The sequence below is a fragment of the Chenopodium quinoa genome, unplaced genomic scaffold, assembly GCF_001683475.1.
Source record: "Chenopodium quinoa cultivar QQ74 unplaced genomic scaffold, ASM168347v1, whole genome shotgun sequence".
In the NCBI taxonomy this organism is placed as follows: domain Eukaryota; kingdom Viridiplantae; phylum Streptophyta; class Magnoliopsida; order Caryophyllales; family Amaranthaceae; genus Chenopodium; species Chenopodium quinoa.
In genome coordinates, this window is record NW_018744072.1 from 2,569,677 (window position 1) to 2,580,620 (window position 10,944).

Here is a 10,944-nt window from a genome sequence, read left to right on the forward strand (position 1 = left end):
ATCCTTGCCCAAAAACCTAAAAATAAATTTAAATAAAGTATTTGCTGGCAAAGCCAAACCTAATTGTTAATAGAAAAATGTGCAACACTCGAAACAAATAACGTGCATATGTAGGTGAGTATGTTTTTGCGGATAAACGCCACACTGGCCTACACTTTACTGTGAGATGGGATAAAGATGATAACTTTAAATCAGTCTACTATTGCCGTTCTATATTATTTGCAATGATTAAATATTTATTACTCATATTTATGTCAAATTGTTATAAATAATATAAAACGGAGGTTTTATATAAATTTCTTCCCTCAAAGTATTTTAACTTTTACAGATCTTATTTCGGATAAAAATTCTGTCTTATGTTTTCGTTAAACAATTGCACATTGTATATTTGTATGCACATTGTATTGTGCTTCGTTGTAAAGACTATGAGTGTTGATACTAGGTCTTAGTAGTCTCACAATCTCACATGCCGACATGCAACATGCCATCCACTTCAAACTTTCCAAATCAATACTAATATTTTAAAACAGAAAGTTGGAAAGACATTTGTCTACTTCCTATTTTTCTGATTTTTTTTCTTAATTTATCCTAAATTTCCAACTTCTTGTTTTCCTGATTTTTTTTTTTCTTGATTTATCCAAAAAAAATTTCACACAACGCTTCAGTTTCATTCTCTGTTTAGTTTTTTTATTTTTTTATTTTTTTTAAGTCTTTAGGATTCTAAAACAACACCTTTTTTTTTTTTTTTTTTTTATTTTTTTTTTTTTTTAAGTTTTTAGGATTCTAAAACAACGCTATTTCCTTTCTGTTTCTCCATTCAATATTCATAAATAAAATCTAAAGAGCCACATTAATTTTCCAAAAAAAAAAAAACTAACACTTCATTCAATTTCTTCTTCTCAAGCGACACTATTCTCCTTCAGTTCCTACATCCTAAATTGATTCCAAATTCTTCACTGCTTTCCTAAAAACATAAAATACGTCACTGCTGCCCGATCAATCCTCTTTCTCTCTCCTAACGACCTGTCTGATTTTACAAGGTTAGTTGTAATTTTTCTTCCCCTTAATTCCTCAAAATTTGTCAATTTTTGTGTTTTAATTTTGTCCGAACATTTCAATTCCTTTTCTGATAATGGTGTTGAATGTTGATGGTGTTGATGACAATTCTTAAAATGATGTTTTTGGGTGCAGGGCTATGATACATGGATTTTGCCCGGCAAAGTTTCTGTTTTCATTAATTGGTAATGAATTTATTTTTCTTCCCCAATTCAATTTTAGTTTTTTTTTTTTTTTTTTTTTTTTTTTTTCTCTTTTTCTCTTTTTCTTTTTTCTTTTCAAATCTTTATTAAATATGTGTTAGATTACTATTTCTCTTCCCCGATTGGGATCAATCAATTATTTTATTTGTAAAGGTATTCCATTATTTTGATTCAACTGTTGTTTTTTTTCCTTTAATTTATTTTTTTAAAAAAATACTTAACATATTTATGAGAACATATTGTCTTGCATGTTTCTTTTCAATTTCTATATTGCCCGATTTCTTCTAAGTGTTGCATATATATATGTGATTAAGGTTGAATTTCTTTCGATCATATGTGTTTTTTTAAAAAAAAAAAAAAAATCATTTTATCTTTACAGTATTAAAAGGATTGAACATATGTGGTTAGTAAATGTTTATGAAGCTTGGTTGCTATCCAAATTTATTTAATTGTAGGGATGATGGAAAGTTTTAGTTCATTTGATATCTTCCATCATGAATAATGTTGTTCGTTCTTTGATTTTGTTCTTTGATTTAAACTTTTTCTCTCTCTTTCTCTGTTTTTTTTTTTTTTTTTTTTTTTTTTTTTTTTTTTTTTTTTTTGTGGGTGACATAAAGAGTAATATTATTTGATGGTTTTATTTTTTTTAAGAAATACTTTAATGAATATTTCTATTAAAATCATTTTATACAGAAATATTTTAATGAATGGGATGAAAAATTGGTCAGCTTATTTGGTTTGTATTCATTTCTCTTGTGCACTTAGTATTTTGTATTTTTGGATATGGACATGCTAAACGTTTAGTGGATTGTATTAATAATTGTTTAGGATGTCGACTTTCTCAACATGTAAGTTTCAAAAATATGATGATATAAATTTAATCAATTTACAGAATATTTAGTTTACTCATATGAAACTTTTATATGCATAGTCATATTGCCTCATTCGTGTATTGGCTAAGTATTTGCTTGTTGTTTCAGAAAACTGTTGATAAGTCTTTCTTGGCCAATCTGGAAGATTTACGGGACAAGGAAGTCGCTGTCGTGGTGAGTATATGACTTTTAGTTTTAATCTTATACTCCAAATTTTGACTTTTAAGTTCGATGAAGAGAATGTAACTAATTGGTCGTGTAGATTACAAGTAATTGAATTATGATGTAAAGGTTATGATGAGAATAATCACAAGGAGAAATTATGTTGAAAGTTAGCATGTTTTATATAGTTTTACGATCATTAATAATTGCTAGTGAATTTTAGTTGCAGAAAGTTAGAGATGAATTGCAAAAGGTTTGGAGAATCCTGATCATGGAATAGTTTGGGAGGTGATCGAGAATATTGTCATTCTTAGTTCCTATAGCTTGTACATGTAAACCTATTGAATTTTACATAGGAAAAATTGCTTTAAATAATATCACCTTTCACCCGTCCGCTAAAAACAAGTCAACCTTTTGATTATCTCTAAATAATACCACCTTTGGGGGGTGTCCGTTTTAAACAAGTCATTTTACCTATAACCTGAATAACCGGTTAATTTTTTTTTTCTTTTTAATAAATTCGTTTAACAATGTAATTAACTATTAACAACAACTTTAATTATGGTTAATTAACAATTAAAATATTTTTTAAAATTTTCTTTAAAAAAAAAACTCCTCCACCATCCACCAGCCACCACCGGCGCTCCTTTCTCTCCCAGCCCCTGGCGCCGGCCACTTCATCCGGATTACTTTTCCCCCGGCGACGAAGTAAGGCAGCGAGTAGTTTCCGGCGAGCGATCGAGGAATCGCTGGAAAATCGTGCAACTGTTGCACGGTTTTCAAACTTTGAGTTCCGGTAGGTGGTCGTGCAATTGTTGCAACGATAAAGGCAGACGGTGGTCGTGGTGGGTTTTCGGCCTGGCCGCGACCACCACCTTCAGATTAAGGGCTTTTTCGGGGAAGGGTAGCAGCAACAACATTAGTGGTTGAAGTTGCCGAAGACGTCGTGCGCTGACCGAGAACGTTCTGGATGGCGGCGTCGTGGGCTCGTGCTTCGACCGGAAATGTTCTGGCTAGCGTTGTGGGCTGCTACTCCGGTGGCTGACCACCGGTTTCCCTTCACCCTTCCTCGGCGCAGGCCTGAACCACCGAACTCCCCTTCCCCATAACCCTCATTCCCCGCAAAACCACCAAAAACCCATCCTTGGAGTTATTTTTTTTTTTTTTACAATAATAATAATAATAATAATTAATATTATTACCTATTAAAAAATAAAATATTAAATAAAAAACAAAATAAATTTTTTTAACCCAATTAAACATTGACTTGTGTCCCATATACCTATTAATCAAGTCAACAACAGGTCATGACTTGTTTAAAGCGGACACCCCCCAAAGGTGGTATTATTTGGAGATAATCAAAAGATCGACTTGTTTAGCGGACGGGTGAAAGGTGGTATTATTTAAAGTAATTTTTCCTTTTATATATTTGTATACAAATTTGAAAAATAATTTTATTCAACCTAAAGGCATAAATATTTCAAATCCTTTTATATCATACAAGTTTTAATCTTTAAGTTTTAATCACTACACTTGGCATAATCAAATTGATATGGTACATGAACTAAGGTTGGTTTTTCAACAGCACATATATGTATTGAATTTGTATGTATAGTACATTAGTATATTGTTACTCATCATCACTATAGGTCATTGATTTTTTTTTTTGTTTTTTTTTTGTTTACAGGTCATTGAATGTTGTAGAATGAAATAAGTTGTGCATAGATAGGCAACATTAAATTCACAATTTGTGCTTAACTTTTGTATTAACTTCTATCACTATAATTTGGTGTTGTAATATTATCACATTTTACTCTTTCAATAATAATTCAATACAAATTTAACCCGTGCATCGCACGGGTTGAATACTAGTTGCTCATTAAAAAACAAACAATATGCCAAGTGCTATAAATTCACCTATATTTAAAACAACTTCTATAGGTTTACCTTTTGTAACTTCGTCAGTTGCCATATGTTCGAAACAGTTACCATCGTTGGATTTAGTTAGCAATATTAATTAATCATAAAAATGATTAATCAGACGGCTAATATTAAAGTCTAAACATATGCTTAATTTACCACTTCTCATCAAATTATATCGATGGTTGGTGAGTTTTGGACACCAATGACGTTTATTATAGACATAGTCACGCTACACAACAAGATATTACGCGAATTAATGTATTGCTCGTTTATTATTCTATGGTTTTGGTCGAGTTGATGAAATAATTTTATATTGACTTTATTCGCTATTTATTAACATCGAGTAATTCGTAATACCACGTTTGTTTTCTACATAAATGTTCCGCACATATTTAAAATCTAATATTATATCACTAATAAATAAAGTCGGTCTCGCAATCAGGTTACGAGACAACGACACTTATCATTTTAGTTTTTCGCTGAGTGTCGCACTATATAGGCAACAAATATGTATTATTGTGTCAGACATATGATGCTAAATAAACGATTCTAGAATAGATTTTTTTAAGATAAAATTGTTGTATTGAATTTTATTATCACTATATATACTTCTAACATTTCATTATATACAAACTTAATCATAACTTTTAATAAATATCGTAAAACTCGGTTTTATTTCCATCATATAATTCGTTTCAAAAAGTTCTTTAAAATAAGATCCATTTATTATATATTTAATTTGGTTAAAAAAATAACAAAGAATCAATAAAAATAAGTTTTAATCAGTAAAAATATTTTTGGTTTGGTAAGAAGACTTTCGGTTAAGTGAAAATAATTTAAGTTCAATAACAATAATTTCAAGTCAATAATAACATACATATTTATTTACAAACAAAACTACAAAAGTAAATGAATACAAGTACATTTTTAAAGAACAAAGGGAGTATTGAACGAAAAAAGAAATTCAAAATGCTCCTTTTGCATTTTGTTCCCATATTGACTTTGCATGGTTTTTAAGACTCACACTTGCCTATCTATACCTCCGAATCTAATCTTTTAAAAATCAAAATAAGAAAAACAAAAGAAACAAAGGAAATATTAATTGTACACGTATAGAGGTATAGAGGAAAGAAACACACACATGGGAAGAAACTAGATGGAAAGAGCATCTAAACATTAAACATAACAAATTGACTTTCACGTTCTATATAAGATCAACAATTATCTACACTTCTTATACCTCCAACCTTAACTATTCAATTTTTTCTCCATTTTCTTTCTTCCTTTTTGAGTTCTGTTTTTATAAAAAATGGCTTCCTCATCATTAATGGCATCCATGAAAGCTCTATCATCTCTCAAATGTAATCCCTCAAAAACAAAAATATCATCTTTACTTCCCCAAAACCTTAAGATTTGCCACTCATTTTCATCTCAATCTCTGAAAATGATCACTAATAACAACATTCAATCACTGGTTTTTACTTCAAAAAAACCAAGTCCGACCTTCAGCCTGAGCCTGAGCCTGAACCTGTTGATTCACGACCAAGTAATAGTATGTCATCGATCTTCTCCCTTTTTAGATTAGTTCAGTAATTATTTCAAAATTGTCTCATCTTATTAATAATTTTTTTTGCTTAATTTTTGTTATAATGAGTGTATGCATGTTTTTTGTTAGATTTCCTTGTTTAATATTGAAGTGCTTATGATGACTAGATAAGGTTAATCTAGATCCAGGAAATATGCTAAATGCTCGGGAATGTATTATACATCCGATTGTATTTAGTGCTAGTTGACAGGATTAAACTTGACATATTTGTTAATATAATACAATAGGTTGACCTTAAAAATAAAAGTTGATCACCTTTGATATGTTTATCAAGTTCATCATCTTTGTAAATAAATCAACATTATTTTTATTAAATAAGGGTCCATGTTTGTTAATATAATTACGAAAATATCATGATGTTTGCTCTTTAGAGAGTTGATATATTTTATCAAGTACAAGTTTGTCAATTATTTTTAAAATGTAAGAAGTATACATAAATTTTTAGAGAGTTTATTTGCCAATTTGATCAGTAATGATGTAATTGATGTTGCATAAATGGAGAACATAAATCAAAATTTGAATGAGACTAGAACTAATGTAGTTCAACCTTTAAGTGCTCTACGGTCCACACTGTACCTTGACTTAAATAAAATCCACTAACAACACACAATAATTTCGCTAGTGATTTGCGCCAACTTTCATTATACATCTCCATCAAGGTACATCTTACATAGTGGAGGATCTTCGTTGAGGTTTGCAAGGACCAAAGGCCAGTCCTCTCTTTAGGCTCATCATTTGTCAGTATATAATTTCAAAATTAGATTTGTCATTATACGTTTGGAAAAATACAGAGGCGAATTTGACAAGAACTAAGATGACTGTACTATATGTGTTTCTTCTTAAGTATAAATCCCAAAAGAAGTCAAAGTAACTCATATGAGTAATGTTTTTTTTTTTTTTTTTTTTTTTTTTTTTTTTTTTAAGCTCATATGAATATGTATAAAATCAAAACATTTCAACTAAAAGGTAACGATAAAAGTTTAAGAAGTTCTGACACATTAGTTAAGTATTTATAGAGTATACTTCTAACAAGCTATTTGAACCGTTCAAATCCGACCCCTTAATTTTTTTGTTCAAGATCCACCGCTGATTGTAAACCCAAGATTTTATTTTTTATTTTTTTATTTATCGGAGAGCTTTGAGTTTATTAAAAAACCAAATAACGAGTACTGAATATATCGTGTGCATGGTACGCCGCTACACCAACGTATCGCATAATGTACATACATACTCTTAACTTGTCTAATTGAATAATGAATGTGTATTCAGCTAAGGTACAAGAGTTGTGTGTGTATGAGATAAACGAGAGAGACAGAGGAAGTCCAGCATACCTAAGACTAAGTCAGAAACAGGTTAACTCACTTGGAGACCTCGTACCATTCAGCAACAAGATTTACACCGGTGACCTGCAGAAACGGTTAGGAGTGACAGCAGGACTATGCATTTTAATCCAACATGTACCGGAAAAAAAAGGTGACAGATACGAGGCAATCTACAGCTTCTACTTTGGGGACTACGGACACCTGTCAGTTCAAGGCCCCTACTTAACATACGAGGACACGTGTTTGACTGTTACTGGAGGTACGGGAGTTTTTGAAGGAGTTTATGGGACAGTAAAATTACAGCAGTTAATTTTCCCATTTAAATTATTTTACACATTTAAGTTAAAAGGGATTAAGGATTTACCTTCAGAATTGGTGACAAAAGCTGTGACTCCTTCTCCTGCTGTTGAGCCTTCTCCTGTTGCTAAAGCTTGTGAGCCACATGCTGTTGCCCCTAATTACACTAATTAAGGGCTTAATTAAAGTGATTAGTGTTAGATGATCAATAAAAGACAAAGTGAATGAGCTGTTTTTTTAAAAAAACTTTGTAATGAGATTAATGAGGTACTAATCATGTAATTTATTCTAATGGAGGTTGTATGGTAAGGCTTTGTTATTTAGGGGTTTTTGGCAAATATGGCCGCTTTATTATACTCTATCCTATCCAGATTATCTGTTTCCTTGTCAATGCACAATTGTGACAATTAATTTAAAACTAGGTTGGGATCCGTGTCATACAAGGTAGTTTTACTATATTAATTTAAAAATATTTTTTTTAAAAAATAAATAACATGGACAAAATATAAATATAACATACTTCGTATTTATTTTGTTCTTATTTCGTATACATAATAAAATAAAACATGGAATATATATAACGAAAGAGTCGATTAAAAAATTCAATGACAAATGAGTATAATTTTCCTTTTTATTAGCCAAATAAGTATTTTAAATTATGTGTTACACCAAATCGAAAGGAATAATAGCCCCGTTTTAATGATATTTGGTTAATTTTTTTCCCTAACAAAATATAATAACAAGAAAATATTGGAGATTAATATAAAAAGATGAAGTTTTAATTAATCAAATTATCTTACTTCGCACATGATTTCATGCATATATAGATCTGGATTTGTAAAGTTAAGCAATATTGTTTTTTTTGACACAATCTTAAGCTATATTGTTATACTCCCTTTATTTTCTTATGTCCTTCGTATTATAATTAGGCGAGAAACCAATTAAAACATTAAAAAAAAAGCTCTCCCATTTGATAATAAAAAAATATTCTAATCAAAATATTGAGAAAATAAAAATTGTATCGGAACTTAAATAATTGTGCATTTAATACACTTTGTGGTAGTGGAAAAAATAAATAAGTAATACATATATAGCTGAAAATTAAAATTAAAATACAATAATGTTATTTTTGTCCAAGAAATATGCTATAGTAGGAAGATATGTGTATTGTACTATTTAAAGATATGCCATACAGAGTAACATTTATAAGATATAAAATAAAGAAAATTTTGAATTGTAACACCACAAAAAAAACACGAAAATGGTTGTTAACACCACAAAAAAATAACCAAAAAAAAATAAAAAAAATTATTTAACACTACAAAAAAAAAAAAAAGGTTTTACCACCACTTAACATGGAATCCGTAGTGGGACCCATAATGCCTACGTGTCAACATATTATTGGTCCAAATTATACGTGTCAACATATTATTGGTCCAAATTAATAAAAAAATTAAAAATAAAACAAAACCCCTAAAACTAACCCAGCCACCCACTCCGGCCACCGTCGGCAGCACGTCGCCGCCACTACCCCACCCTAACACCGCTGTTCCCAGCCCCAACCGCCGGATTCTCTACCCCCACTCTGTCCTCTCCCTAAAACCAGCAACCCAACCACAACAGCCACCAAAAACGGTGGCCATTTTTCACACCCCTAAAAACGACCACCATAAACGACCGCTAAGGGTCGAAAACGACCGGTGTATGGCCACCGTTTTCGACCACTTAGGCCCTAAACCGGTCGTTTTCGACGACCATTAGTGGCAGTTTTCATTATTTATAATTTATAAATAAAAAAAAAAGTATACATAAATATTTTATAATTATTATCTTTTTATATTGACAATAGAATTTTACATAAAGCAACACACTACATATTATAATTGATATGAATATCCAATTAACAATAGAATTTTACTCTTATACGAATAACCACGTATTTATAATTATAAATATGGCCATGTATCATTAATTTTTTTTAGTCTACCATTGATTTACCATTATTAAAACTTTTGAATAAGGTATTCTTCATATTCGATTGTAATATTTTTGTGTATTTTTGTGATTTTGTTAATGAAATTAAAGAAGTAAAAAACTACTAAAATTAGGACACAACATAAACTGTATAATACAAGGGAATCTTAAAGTGAATTCAGATCAATGTTAGCAAGATCTTAGAACTTTAAGGGTTTTACAAAGCCTCCGTAGCCCATTTACCACCCATTATATTACAAATGGTCCAATTAAACCAATAATATAACCCTTTTTTTTTTTTTTTTTTTTTTTTTTTTTTTTTTTTTACCGACGCACTCTTCTTTTCACAAAATTATACATCCCTCTATTATTTTAGTGTCCCATTGAAATTTAGCCCTATGTCAACATAGAACTTTGATAAACAATATTTTAATTATATATATTTATGTATAATTCACAAACATGGGTCGTAGTAAACCAAGTGAATATAATGCAACTTATAAAAACGAAAAATAATAACAAACGTGAAAAAAGAATAATAGGTAGTATTTCTACTCTCTTTTTGTATCTAACATTTTAAAAAATATAAATACTAATAATAAAATTTTTATTATTGTTATTATTATGATAATTATAATTATAATAATAATACAAAACATGTCCACAAATAAGTGCACTCTTTAAAATGGGTATCCGAGGTATATATATAAAGGGGAGTTTTTTTCCGAGTATTTAGAGAGCCACGTAGAATAAAATTTTCTTAACGCACCATGTAAGATAGTAAATTTTAGTGATAGCCAATCAAATAAGAGATTTGTAAATTCTTTAAGAATTAAATAATTCAAATGCCACATAAGAAAATTTGGCGAATGAGATTTTAAAGTTTAAATTTAAGAAATATAATATATTATCTTTTGAAATTAGGAACTTTATCTGTTTTACCGGAAATTCACAATTTATTTTAAAATAAAATATTAAATGATATACAACATACAACGAATAAAATAACAAATTTATCACGCAAATACAAAAAAATATTTGTTTTAAAAAATACAAATAAACCGTACATCGTACGGGCTTCATCTAGTTGTTTATACTTTTGAGAAACAAGTCATCATAGTAATTATTTCTAACGCTGTGAGCATTGTTAATTTTTGAATGGGTTAGAATTTTTGAAGAATCCTATAAAAGTCTCGATTTATACTGTGACCACGTAAATCGAGGAATTTTTCACAATATTTTTTTTGTTAATTTCGAGCTCGAATAGGTCCATACATGGCCAAAAGGACCCCTAAGAGCTTAACTGAACAATTATTAACACGAAAAAAATACCGACATGCATATCGAGAAATTTCTTGACACGCATACGAGACATTTGCGTTATTTTTTTTTGCTAATTTTGAGGTCAATATAGACCCTTAAGGGCTAAAATGACCCCATGCACTTATAATAAAAAAAAGTTCTCTACAAGGTCTGATCATGCAACCTCTAATTTTAGAAGCGAAGTTCTAACCACCAAGCTATGTGAT

The 10,944-nt window shown here is 29.9% G+C and overlaps 1 protein-coding gene and 1 long non-coding RNA gene across 2 annotated transcripts; both read left to right on the plus strand.

Moving 5' to 3' along the window:
* Window positions 1-768: 768 nt before the first annotated feature.
* Window positions 769-3,479, plus strand: LOC110691261. Its single transcript, XR_002505274.1, has 3 exons — window positions 769-1,040; window positions 1,192-1,241; window positions 2,240-3,479. It is a non-coding gene; the product is annotated as an uncharacterized LOC110691261 (long non-coding RNA).
* A 1,627-nt stretch (window positions 3,480-5,106) lies between these two features.
* On the plus strand, window positions 5,107-7,870 carry LOC110691262 (allene oxide cyclase, chloroplastic-like). Its single transcript, XM_021868187.1, has one exon. The coding sequence runs from the start codon at window positions 7,076-7,078 to the stop codon at window positions 7,613-7,615; it is 540 nt and encodes a 179-aa protein (XP_021723879.1). The 5' UTR covers window positions 5,107-7,075; the 3' UTR covers window positions 7,616-7,870.
* The last annotated feature ends 3,074 nt before the right edge of the window (window positions 7,871-10,944 follow it).

Coding starts and splice junctions, on each gene's coding strand:
- LOC110691262 (XM_021868187.1), top strand. CDS start 7,076: ATGAATGTGTATTCAGCTAAGGTACAAGAGTTGTGTGTGTATGAGATA.